At 45.0% G+C, this 13,170-nt stretch overlaps 1 protein-coding gene across 19 annotated transcripts in view; it reads right to left on the bottom strand.

Annotated features, from left to right (window-relative positions):
- Positions 1-202: 202 nt before the first annotated feature.
- Positions 203-13,170, bottom strand: part of LOC139538886 (microtubule-associated protein 2-like) — a 167,047-nt gene continuing 154,079 nt past the window's right edge. For 14 of the 19 annotated variants that reach the window (XM_071341419.1, XM_071341417.1, XM_071341431.1 and 11 more), the window contains 4 exons: positions 11,564-11,656; positions 4,546-4,627; positions 3,695-3,807; positions 203-3,370 (listed from right to left, as the gene is read on the bottom strand). In XM_071341419.1, the coding sequence (XP_071197520.1) occupies positions 3,146-3,370; positions 3,695-3,807; positions 4,546-4,627; positions 11,564-11,656 (513 nt within the window). In that variant the 3' untranslated portion in view covers positions 203-3,145. Of the gene's footprint in view, positions 3,371-3,694; positions 3,808-4,545; positions 4,628-7,386; positions 7,480-11,563; positions 11,657-13,170 lie in introns of all 19 variants that reach the window. The other 5 variants (XM_071341427.1, XM_071341424.1, XM_071341428.1 and 2 more) reach the window with 5 other exon arrangements.

Raw genomic sequence — 13,170 nt, 5'->3', positions numbered from 1 at the left:
TATCTATAGAGGAGAGGTTAAAACAGACAAACACTGGTGGTGGCCCAGCAGCCCAAATGTTCATATTCTTGTTGCCTCTGAAAGAATGATTAAAATATTTTTAAAACATGCTTGAATCTCTTTCTTTAAGTATAGATCCCCCACACAACATTATAGGTGGTAATCATAATCTCCAAAAAGTTTGGAAATACTCACGACGAGAGTGTTTTCATTGTTTTTATTGTCTTTAATTGTTAAGAGCATTTTGTTATCAGTATCATATCAACAGGAGAAAAACTGCGTACATCTACTTTTAATTACATTTACAGTTGCTATAGGTTGGGGTAGAGGTTAGGGGATCAGGGATTAGGGGGTAGGGGATAGGGTGGTGCAGAAAGAACACAGAAGCAAACATTAATACTAAAAGAAGGAGGAATAAATACCACAAAATAGCGACAGAAAAAATATAGAGGAACACTTTATCAAACAGATGCAACATGACTTGTTGAGTTTCCTTTTTTTAAAGTTTGTTTTTATGAAATGTAGTTTTATTTCTCTTCCCCCCTAAATGTTTTACACAAAACAAACCTAGCATCCAGAAGTGAACTGTAGGGACACAGGGTCCAGAGTTCCACAGCTGCTTTGTAAATGTAATCTTTAAATAATAGCTTCATCCACAATATGGTTCAGACAACTGCAAGCCCTCGTGAGTTCAATCTCAGCCTGCTCTGAGAGCCTTGGGGTGTTCATCGAACACTATGGACTAAAATATCTTACAGCCATCCAATGGCTATTGCTAGCATGGTGAATGGATTGGGATCACAGCTTCTGTGAGCTCCTAGCTATATCATTGTTTCTTTTGAACTGAGATATTTGAGATGAGAATCAAAGCAGCATCCTCTTAAACTAAACTAGGACTGGCTAAGCAGCCTTTTAGAAGAACAGCTCCCAGAGAGAGTAACATTGATTAGTTCTCTGTAATTAAAGTAAGCTTGGTCCGAGCCAGAATGGCCAATGGGGGCAGGAGATTATCTCCTGTTTCTGTAATGGGAGGCAGCTTGATGTACAACTACTGTACACCCCCAGGACAGGGCGCTAGTCACTCGCAGGGCCTTTAGTACTCTGTAGCAGGCCTGGAAGATGTACTCCTTAGCAATACCAGCACAGTTGTCTGAAGTCTACTTCAACAAGCATAACATACTAGTCAACTAATATCTACAAAAACATGAAGTGTTCATTTTTCTATCCAATGATTAAGGAAATAACTTACTAAAATCCTTTTATTTGAAATAGAAAATAGCCTCTTTTTGTAACTAGAATCAATACATGCTCATCATACCATTATCTAGTTATTGAAATAATGCAATTTTTCAGGTATAAGATACTTATAGGACTAATCACTTTTTTGAAATTATTTTTTCGAAGAGATGTTGTTGAAGACAAAGAGCTGGTATATTTATACATATTTTCAATATATTGTTTATATATTTATTATATATTGGATCTGGGACTAGCTGCAAGGATGCTTGATGTATGGTGAATGTTGAGTCTGGCGTCCATGCACTTTACTGAGCAAAACAAGACGTGCTGGCGGCATGGCATGGGTAGAGTACTGTATGGGCATGGCCACGTGACTTCCTACTTAGTGTAAGAAAAGGCTGCTCCTAAGAACTGAACAGAGACCAGCCCACCCTATACCTGGCCCATACCCAGATTATGTTGTGCAAAGAGCTACAGCTGATCTTGAGTCAGTGCTTGGACACTATCTATCTATCTATCTATACGCAGCATTAAAAAAAATACACCAGATAAAAGATGGAGAAAAAAAGTACAAGTACTAGGAATGGAAATATCAACAAACAATTGACCAAAAGTACTTTCTAAATAGTCTCTAGTTCCATAAGGGTTGTTGTTTTTTCTTAATTTGTCTTGTTGACATAGGGTGGGGTAGGCAGCTCCATCAGGCGGTGAGTATGAAGCTGCTGCAGGATGGGGGGGGGGGGGGGTGTCTGGGCATCTGGGCTGGGGTTGACGAGAGGCCTGGGACAGGGTGAGGGAGCCTGGGTGGTTGAACTGAAGGCAAGATGGGAAGAGGGTGTCCAGGGCCTGAGATGGACGGGAGACAGGTTGGGTTCAGGGTGTTCAGGGCCTGGAATGGACGGGAGGCAGGTTGGGTTCAGGGTGTTCAGGGCCTGGAATGGACGGGAGGCAGGTTGGGTTCAGGGTGTTCAGGGCCTGGAATAGACGGGAGGCAGGTTCGGTTCAGGGTGTTCAGGGCCTGGAATGGACGAGAGGCAGGTTGGGTTCAGGGTGTTCAGGGCCTGGAATGGACGGGAGGCAGGTTCGGTTCAGGGTGTTCAGGGCCTGGAATGGACGGGAGGCAGGTTCGGTTCAGGGTGTTCAGGGCCTGGAATGGACGGGAGGCAGGTTCGGTTCAGGGTGTTCAGGGCCTGGAATAGACGGGAGGCAGGTTGGGTTCAGGGTGTTCAGGGCCTGGAATGGACGGGAGGCAGGTTGGGTTCAGGGTGTTCAGGGCCTGGAATAGACAGAAGGCAGGGTGGGGTCAGGTTGTCCATGGCCTGGGATGGATGGGAGGCATGGTGGGGTCAGGGTGTCCATGGCCTGGGATGGATGGGAGGCATGGTGGGGTGAGGGTGTTTGAAATGGACCGCATGGCAGGTAGCAGAGAAGGGTAGAGGCTGGATAGAGAAGGTGTCCGGGGGGCAGAGTGGGGTTGAGGCAGAGTGGGGTTGAGGCAGAGTGGGGTTGAGGCAGGGTGGGGTTGAGGCAGGGTGGGGATGAGGCAGGGTGGGGTTTAGGCAGGGTTGAGGCAGAGATTTGTGTTGGCTGTTCGGTACCCGAGGCTGGGGATGGACTGGAGGGAGATTGGAGGCTGGGTTGAGGCATGATGAGGGAACTTGGGCTGGACTAGAAGCAAGTGAGGGAGTCCAAGGCTTGGGGTCAGGTTGAACTTGAGGCAAGTTGAGGGGGTCAGGACTGGAGGCAGGGGGAAGGTGTCCGGAGCTGGGGTGGACTGGAGGTAGGGTGAAGGTGTCCCGGGGCTTGGGTGGACTGGAGGCAGGGGGAAGGTGTCCGGGGCTGGGGTGGACTGGAGGCAGGGGGAAGGTCAAGAGATCCGGTGCCTGGGCTGAGGGGGTCAAGGCGCTCACAAGCCCTGCTTGGCCAGGGCGGCGGTGACGTCTTCAGCTAGAGTGGCTAGCTGTGGAGACTCCAGCAAGTTGATGCTGCCAGAGGAGGACAGGTGGCTGTCGCAGTGGGGGGACACCGTCCCTGACATGCACATTTCCGGAGACTGGGTCACAATAATCTCCGCTCCATGGTCCACCCGGGCCTTGGCCGTATCACGGAACAACAGCTTGTGGCTTTCGATCTATAGGGAGTTAGGGTGGGTGAGATAGGCGAGGGGTACACACACAGGTGGGTGATACATACACACACAGGTGGAGGATACACACAGGTGGGTGATACATACACACACAAACGTCATATGGATGGTTGGAGGGGTGCTAACCTTGGAGGAGACTGTCTGAGACTGATGTCCAACTGATCAGGGCTGCATCCCAAATGGCATCTTATTCCCTTTATCGACCACTACTTTTGACCAGGGCACATGGGGCCCATTAAAGGGAATAGGCGTTCATTTGGGATGCAAGCAATCTTCGTTGTGATGAGTTTACAGTATGATGGGACTTACCATAATGTGGCCTCCACCAGGGGTGTGGTGTGCATTATCCAGGGAACCCACCTTGGGCTGGGCCTTGTCTTTAAAGTCCAGCTTCACACTCTCGATGCGCACGTTACCTCCCCCTAGTGGATTGGAGTGGAGGGAGAGGGTAGAGAGAGAGGAGAGGAAGTAGAGAGACTTCAAGAACGGAATGTATTATCCTCCCATTCATTTGTTCCAATACATCATTATAACTTATTATCACTAATTAGTCAAACTGATTATATGACAGACTAGGCAGACCCTTATTCCTTATCAGGAGCCTCATTAGCTGTTGCCATGACTACAGTTAGTCTTCCTGGGGTCCATACCCTGCAGATATATCTGTAGTTTAATATGTAATGTAAAAGTTGCTTCGGAAATTGATCGTTACCTCTAGGATGCAGGGTGAGTGTCGCAGTGTGAATTTATTATTGGACAGAAGCTGATAATCAGTATGACCACGAGATGACGCTGTAGGACTCTGACACAGTAGTCAGTCACCACTATCTCAGAGCAGGGGGGATTTTTCCGCATCACACATTAGATCCTCTCACTGTGTGGAAGAATCCCAAATGGCACCGTCCCTATAGTGCACACATTTTGACTATAGCCCATCCCCATAGTTCTCTGGTCAAAAGTAGTTCATTATACAGGGAATAGGATTATGATTGAGATCAATTTTGAGCCTTTTTACACAACTAGTTTGAAACCGTTGTCGAAGAGACGTCTTGCCCTCGACGACACATATTTTTGTAGTGTAAAGAGACATAGCTGCAGCTGGAATCAGATTGCCAAGGCACCTCCGTATACACAGTCTACAGGTAGAGCGGGTAGGTTACCTGGCCGGTGGCGGATGTTGTCCAGCGATCCACACTTGGAGGTCACGTGACTCAGGTCAATCTTCTTGGTCTGAATCTGCACCTGTGGGTATGATCTGTGTTAGTTTTCCTAGTCTGGTCATTTCTACCCATTAACCCATTGTCCAACCAAGGAGGATCAAGAGGCTGAGAACCACCATCTCCTGTCTCTGACAGAACCAAGAGCCATTTGGCTATGGCTGGCCTGGACCTTTTCAGTCGACTAGCTAAGTAACAGTGATTTAGAGGAGTATACTATGGATAGAGACGACACGTTTGGCTTGACCTCCAATAAAAAGAAGAAAAACTGGATTTTGAGAGTCATTACCTCAGAATCATGGTGTGTTGCTCTCCACAATCCTAGCAATATCTACTTCTAATATCAAGTACAACACCTGCTGTTATTATGCCTAACGAGAACCCTCTGGTTCACTTATGAAGGTCTGAAAAGACAATCAAATCACACATTCAGAATAGCCATAGATTATTAGCCAATAAAAATACACATTCAGAATATTAGCCAGGGAATATTAGCCAATAAAAATACACATTCCGAATTAGCGAGAAAGAGAGAAAGACAGAAGGAATAAAGTATACAAACAACCAACAGGAATAACAACTGCAGAATGAGTGAGTGAGAGAGTGAATTAGTGAGTGATTTATCATGAAAAATAAACCAACTATATCTTGATTGTATAAGTATTCAACCCCCTGTCAATACATGTTAGAATCACCTTTGGCAGCTGTGAGTCTTTCTGGGTCTCTAAGAGCACACCTGGATTGCACAATATTTGCACATTATTCTTTAAAATAAATTCTTCAAGCTCTGTCAAGTTGGTTGTTGATCATTGTTAGACAGCCATTTTCAAGTCTTGCCATAGATTCTCAAGCCGATTTAAGTCAAAACTGTAACTAGGCCACTCAGGAACATTCAATGTCGTCTTGGTAAGCAACTCCAGGGTACATTTGGCCTTGTGTTTTAGGTTATTGTCCTAGAGGAAAGGTGAATTTGTCTCCCAGTGTCTGGTGTAAAGCAGACTGAACCAGGTTTTCCTCTAAGACTTTGCCTGTGCTTAGCTCTATTCCGTGTTTTTTTTTAAATATGAAGAGTGGTACTCAATGATGTGCTAGATTTGCCCAAACATAATGTTTTGTATTCAGGACATACAGTTAATTTATTTTCCACATTATTTGCAGTTTTATTTTAGTGCGTTATTGCAAACAGGATGTTTAGGTAAATGTTATTCTGTACAGGTTTCCTTCTTTCACTCTGTCAATTAGGTTAGTATTGTGGAGTAACTACAATGTTGTTGATCCATCCTCAGTTTTCTCCTTTCACAGTCATTAAACTCTGTAACTGTTTTCTTTGCGAGGCATTGGAAAACCTCCCTGGTCTTTGTGGTTGAATCTGTGTTTGAAATTCACTGCACGACTGAGGGTCCTTACAGATAATTGTATCTGTGGGGTACAGAGATGAGGCAGTCACTCAAAAATAATGTTAAACCTTATTATTGCACACAGAGTGAATCCATGCAACTTATTATGTGAATAGTTAAGCACATGGTTACTCCTGAACTTATTTAGGATAGCCATAACAAAGGGGTTGAATGCTTATTGACTCAAGACATTTCAGCATCTCATTTTAAATTTTTGAAAAAAATATATACAAATATAATTCCACTTTGACATTATGGGGTATTGTGTGTAGGCCACAGACACAACATTTCAATTTAATCCATTTTAAATTCAGGCTGCAACACAACTAAATTGAAAAAGTCACGGGGTGTGAATACTTTCTGAAGGCACTGTAGATGCGTGTTGCAACAGTATCTGATATAAACTATACCCTCCCTAACCATGCAGAATGCTAGTGAACATGTTGAGAAAGACAGAGCTGTGGTTTGTGTCAGTGACTAATCTATCCATCAATCCATCTATCATTTAATTTTCACAAGTGGGGTTTGAGAGAGAGGGAGGTGAGAGAGATAGCCAATGTTCAAGTTCAACCCTTTCCCCTCCAAGAAACAGAAAGCACAACCATAAAGGAGCTAGTCTGTTCCCAGATCTGTTTGTGCTCTTTCCAACTCCATTGGTTTTACTGTCAAGCCAAACAGTCTGGTATGACAATTCCATAAGGAGTTGGCAGAGAGAAGGGCACCCAGGCTATAGCAGAGGTGGTGTCAATGCCAAGTGGAACCAAGTGAGAAGGTGAACACAGGTCGCATCTCAAATGGCACCCTATTCCCTATGGGCCTTGGTAAAAAGTAGTGCACTAAATAGGGAATAGAGTGTAATTTGAGCGTTGTACAATACATAGCCTTGGACTGGGATAGGAACCATGCAGTCCCCAGTCCTGCATCTCCCTGGAACTCTGACTGGTGAGTGAGTGAGTGAGTGAGTGAGTGAGTGAGTGAGTGAGTGAGTGAGTGAGTGAGTGAGTGAGTGAGTGAGTGAGTGAGTGAGTGAGTGAGTGAGTGAGTGAGTGAGTGAGTGAGTGAGTGAGTGAGTTGTGAGTGTGAGAGAGAGAGAAAGAAAGAAAGAAAGAAAGAAAGAGGAGGCATGTGTATGTGAGAGAGAGAGAGAGAGAGAGAGAGAGAGAGTGAGAGAAAGGGAGAGAGATGAGGTGTGAGTGTGTGTGTGTGTGAGAGAGAGAGAGAGAGAGAGACAGACAGAAAAGGACAGAGAAAAGAAGGACGAAGAAGAGGAGGAGGAAGAATGTGTGTGAGAGAAAGGGGTACCATACCAAAAAGAAAGAGAGGAGTGTGTGTGAGAGAGAGAGGGATGGAGGAGAGACGTCAAGTGTATTAGGGATAAAAGACTCACACTTCCCCCTCCCGCAGCATACTGTCTTTTGTCCAGGGAGCCACACCTAGACTGAACATGGCTAAAGTCCAGTTTAACACTGGGAATAAGCACCTGTAGGAGTCGGAGATAGTTCATATAACGTTTATATCATGTTTATATTTATAGAAGTGAAGGTGAGGGGCGGGAGAGGGATTGGGTTTGTGACACAGAGCTTCATCCAGACGACTCGACAAACAGCTTCCCTGACCTCTAACCTCTGACCTCTCAACACATCAGGGCATAACATTAGTACCAGAGTTTGGTATTGAAATCAATTTCAATTCAGTCAATCGTCAAAAAAAATATCTGTTTAATTTCTCCTCCAATGGGTTTTGAGAAGGACAAGAGGAGAAAGGATGTGTTGAGTATGCAATTAAGATGACACGGTGACCTTCTTGCCTTGTGTCTAGAGCGGAGTAAGCTAGTCGTGATCCTCAAGAGTTAGGATAAACATAGATATAAACTCAGCAAAAAAAGAAACATCCCTTTTCAGGACCCTGTCGTTAAAGATAATTTGTAAAAATCCAAATAACTTCACAGATCTTCATTGCAAAGGGTTTTAACACTGTTTCCCATGCTTGTTCAATGAACCATAAACAATTAATGAACATGCACCTGTGGAATGGTCATTAAGACACTAACAGCTTACAGACGGTAGGCAATTAAGGTCACAGTTATCAAAACTTTGGACACTAAAGAGGCCTTTTGACTGACTCTGAAAAACACAAAAAATAAGATGCCCAGGGTTCCTGCTCATCTGTGTGAACATGCCTTAGGCATGCTGCAAGGAGGCATGAGGACTGCAAATGTGGCCAGGGCAATAAATTGCAAAGTCCGTACTGTGAGACGCCTAAGACAGTGCTACAGGGAGACAGGACGGACAGCTGATCGTCCTCGCAGTGGCAGAACACGTGTAACAACACCTGCACAGGATCGGTACAGCCGAACATCACACCTGCGGGATAGGTACAGGATGGCAACAACAACTGCCCGGGTTATACCAGGAATGCATATTCCCTCCATCAGTGTTCAGACTGTCCGACAATAGGCTGAGAGAGGCTAGACTGAGGGCTTGTAGGCCTGTTGTAAGGCAGGTCCTCAACAGACATCACCGGAAACAACGTCGCCTATGGGCACATCCCAACGTCGCTGGACCAGAGAGGCGTGGCAAAAAGTGCTCTTTTTTACCTTTATTTAACTAGGCAAGTCAGTTAAGAACAAATTCTTATTTTCAATGACGGCCTAGGAACAGTGGGTTAACTGCCTTGTTCAGGAGCAGAATGACAGATTAATACCTTGTCAGCTCAGGGATTCGATCTTGCAACCTTTCGGTTACTTGTCCAACGATCTAAGCACTAGGCTACCTGCCACGTCTTCACTGATGAGTCGCGGTTTTGTCTGACCAGGGGTGATGGTCGGATTAGCGTTTATTGTCGAATGGAATGAGCGTTACGCTGAGGCCTGTACTCTGAAGCGGGATCGATTTAGAGGTGGAGGGTCCGTCATGGTCTGGAGCGGTGTGTCACAGCATCATCAGACTGAGCTCGTTGTCATTGCAGGCAATCACTGTGCGTTACAGGGAAGACATCCTCCTTCCTCATGTGGTACCCTTCCTGCAGGCTCATCCTGACATGACCCTCCAGCATGACAATGCCACCAGCCATACTGCTCATTCTGTGTGTGATTTTCTGCAAGACAGGAATGTCAGTGTTCTGACATGGCCAGCGAAGAGCCCGGATCTCAATCCCATTGAGCACGTCTGGGACCTGTTGGATCGGAGGGTGAGGGCTAGGGCCATTCCCCACAGAATTGTCCGGGAACTTGCAGGTGCCTTGGTGGAAGAGTGGGGTAACATCTCACAGCAAGAACTGGCAAATCTGGTGCAGTCCACGAGGAGGAGACGGACTGCAGTACTTAATGCAGCTGGTGGCCACACCAGATACTGACTGTTACTTTTGATTTTGACCACCCCCCTTTGTTCAGGGACACATTATTCCATTTCTGTTAGTCACATGTCTGTGGAACTTGTTCAGTTTATGTCTCAGTTGTTGAATCTTGTTATGTTCATACAAATATTTACACATGTTAGGTTTGCTGAAAATAAACGCAGTTGACAGTGAGAGGACATTTCTTTTTTTGCTAAGTTTACAATGACTAGAACAGGGAAAGCCCCTCGGAGCACAGCAATTGACTTGAATGGGGATGGATCTAGTGAATCTAATGTAACATCCCCTGACATGCTGTATGTACTGCATGCCTGTCAACAGGGAGATAGGGTGCTGAATCTGCCAGGACTACTCAGGCAGTCTTTTCCAGAGATTGTATCTTCTGTGCATCTCAAATGGCACCCTATTCCCTATATAGTACACTACTTTTGACCAGAGCCCTATGGGTCCTGGTCAAAAGTAGTGTACTATTTAGGGGAATAGGGTGCCATTCGGGATGCACCCATAGACTGTGAATATGGGATGTAAACTAGAATGGCTAAGGGACAGGATTTCTTTCTAAAACAATCACGGTGATTGGGCCAGGGCCTGCTGTAGCTGTAAGGAGACAAAGTAAGTTCGATTGAGACACAAACATAAAATAGCAGGATTGGTCGCGCTGCAAAGTATAAAACATCTTAATACATTTATAACGCTCGACATGCAGAGAGTGGGGAAGAAAATCAAAAGGAAAGTCACAGGCCAGCAGATAGCACAGAGCGAAAGATAACCTGTGAGCAGTGGATTGAAGTGGTTTTAAGTGGTGAGAAAGAAAGAATGAGAGGAAGAACAGAGCAAGAAGAGAGAGATAGGCAGAGGTCATCTGGTTGGAGGTCACTGCTGGAGCTTCACAGAAAAACAACAAGTAGAAAACATTCTTCTTCCCACTGCATTTCTCTCCCAACAACACAAACATTTTGATAAATCCCATCATGTTGTACTTCTCTATACACCATGTACAGTATGCTTTTAACACACATACTTATACATATGCATATTCTCTATAAGCCTACGCCATTGTAAGGCCACTACTGTGAAGAATAGTTGTTTTAATGCATCTCTATAGAACATGTTTGAAACGTCCATGTTGTGTTCCATGTATAACAGGTACAGGGAGGTACAAATGATTGTTTGAGTATGTGAACTCTGAATGGAAGATACATACAGTAGAAGCACATGTGTTGTTGATAAACTGCATCAACACCATCATTGTTTTGTTGCATGTGAATATATATACTTCCATCATTAGAGTGGGTATATATTACAACTGAATGACGAACAAGAAGAGGAGACTTCAGCTTTGATCATCAGGCTGTTCAGATAAGATACTGAACCATACAGGAGGCAAAGTGCTCAGGAAAGGGAGTCTGTGATTTAAGTGTTTTTGGTTTTGTGCACATATCAATGGAACTGTACTCCCATTGCAGTAGCTAGCTAGATGTGGTTCTGGGTTCCGAGATGAATGGAACTGAGCCTACAGTTCGCTCTTCAAGGGAGAGACAAGGAGATATCCTCACTTATAGGCTAATTGGAGAGTTCTGTAAACATACCAAGGTGGGAGTTTGTACATCTCAGAGCTAGCTGCATTGTAATGGAAAGAGGAGGAGCAGATTGTGCCTGTTGGCAGACAGGCTGAAGTAGGACTGGGGACTGGGGTTGGAGAGAAGGATAGGGGCAGGGGTGGAAGCAGGGTTTGAATAATACAATGACTTGATATTTAAATGTTCTTGATATTTCAATTCTTATGGGGGGGACCCTGATTTATTCTGGGGGTGCCCAGTCCCCCCCTCACCATCCTGTAATTGGAACCCTGGCTGAGGGTAAGCGTGGCCCCTGTACGGACATGTGCTTGAGGGGGTCACAGTCCACTCATCTCCCAATAGAGGGAGAGGTCTAGTACACACTCAGGCCGTACAACTGACACATTTTTGATGAGTTCGTCCGCACAACAATGTTTGCACAACAGTTGGTGTTAGGGGTGCAACATTCTGGTAACTTAGCCCCAAATTCCAGGGAAAAACAGGGCATTTTGGGAAAGTTATCAGAATGTTGAAACCCTGCCTAGTGGTGTCTCCATAAGTACATCAGTTGTTCAACATGAGTGTGTAGCCTACTAGGCCAGAGAGAGGAGAAGGGAGAGAGGGAACAGAACGGTAGGTAGAGGTACATACATGGCCTCCACGAGGAGAATGCTTCATGTTATCCTTGGATCCGCATTTTGACTGTACGTGACTGAAGTCCAGCTTCTTGTTTAAAATCTGAATCTAGAGGAAATACAGAGATATAATGTGGCTATTTAAATGAGGATGAGGATGGATGCTAGGCTTGTGTGTTATGGAAGGGACGTATAGGCACAGCATTAAGAGGACAGACAGATAGCTATGTATGAAGGCAGGACAACTGTTGATGATGATCAGAGGAACGCTGGATGGAGATTCAGTCGAAGGCTACATGTCTTAATAGTGATGATACAGTATGTCAGTAGATACAGAACACAGCAGGTAGGTGGAGTTCATGACCCTTTCTACCATTACATATAGGGCTGGTAGAATAGGGCATCAGACAGTGACCTTTGATAAATCAGAAACCAGAGTACTGTGAAATGAACTCCGGGTCAAAGGGGGACTTCATTTCCTGGCAAGATTTGACATGTCCCACTGGGCACATACTGTACGTCAATTCAACGTCTATTCCACGTTGGTTTAACATAATTTAATTGAAATGACGTAGAAACAACATTGATTCAACCAGCGTGTGCCCAGTGGGGGGTTTGTGTTTGTCTCTTGTGTTTGACTGTGTGTGTTTGACTGTGCGTGTGCGTGTGTGCGTGCGTGCGTGTGTGTGTGAATAAGAGGGATCTTGGTAGATTAAGGTACTGTATACCAGTTGGTCTTTGGCTGGCATGGGGGCCCACGTCACACTGTGTGCAGCAGACAGATATAAGGAGAGAGAGACCAGGCGAAGGAGCAATCTCCAGATCCACAACGGGCTGCGTTTGGGCTCTGTTGTGTTGGCCGTTTGGCCCCTGCCTCTGTGTTGCTGATAGAAAAGCAGACACATTATTGTTCTAACTAGATAGGGAGTCACTGTACTGTAGATGGGATACTGTATAGGTTTTGCTACTGCTACTGGGCTGGTTGGAAGTACTGTCATGGGTTCTTCAGGGCTGGGATACTGGGATACTGTAGGTCTGACTGGTCTGTGTCCCAAATAGCAACCTATTTCCTATATAAGCTCTGGTCAAAAGTAGTGCACTATATAGGGAATAGGGTGCCATTTGGGATGCTGTCCTAGACAGCAGCACTGAGTCAAGTCTATGCTGGTCATTAGAACCAAAGGTATAAGAAAGGTATCTTTCAGTTGAATGAAGAAATAGCTTTATATACAGTATATCTTTCCCCAAAACAGACTGCATAAAGATGGAAGGCTGCAGGATACACAACCCTGAGAAAGGCTTATAAACTGTAGCTTAGTACTAAAGATGAAGAGACATGATATGAGAAATTCAGAAGAGTAACAATGGCCACTCAAAGACAACAGACTCCCACACACAAGGTGACACATTTGAGATGTAGGACACATCAGCAGACAGGAGCAAGCAAGTGTTGGCGTTTAAAGGGTTTCAAGGCCCCTTTCAAATGCTGAAGGTAGCCCAGCTTGTAATAACAACAAGATGTTCAGCTTGCAACAATGTAAGAACATGAGGTGGTATCAGGTGAATTAAAAGACAACCAAAGAGTTATGTTGTCTGGTAAAGTATATACAGACCTCCTGTTAC

Source organism: Salvelinus alpinus, chromosome 14 (genome assembly GCF_045679555.1).
Source record: "Salvelinus alpinus chromosome 14, SLU_Salpinus.1, whole genome shotgun sequence".
Taxonomy (NCBI): Eukaryota; Metazoa; Chordata; class Actinopteri; order Salmoniformes; family Salmonidae; genus Salvelinus; species Salvelinus alpinus.
The sequence above is the reverse complement of the archived record's forward strand: the minus strand, read 5'-3'. Positions and strand labels throughout refer to the sequence as shown.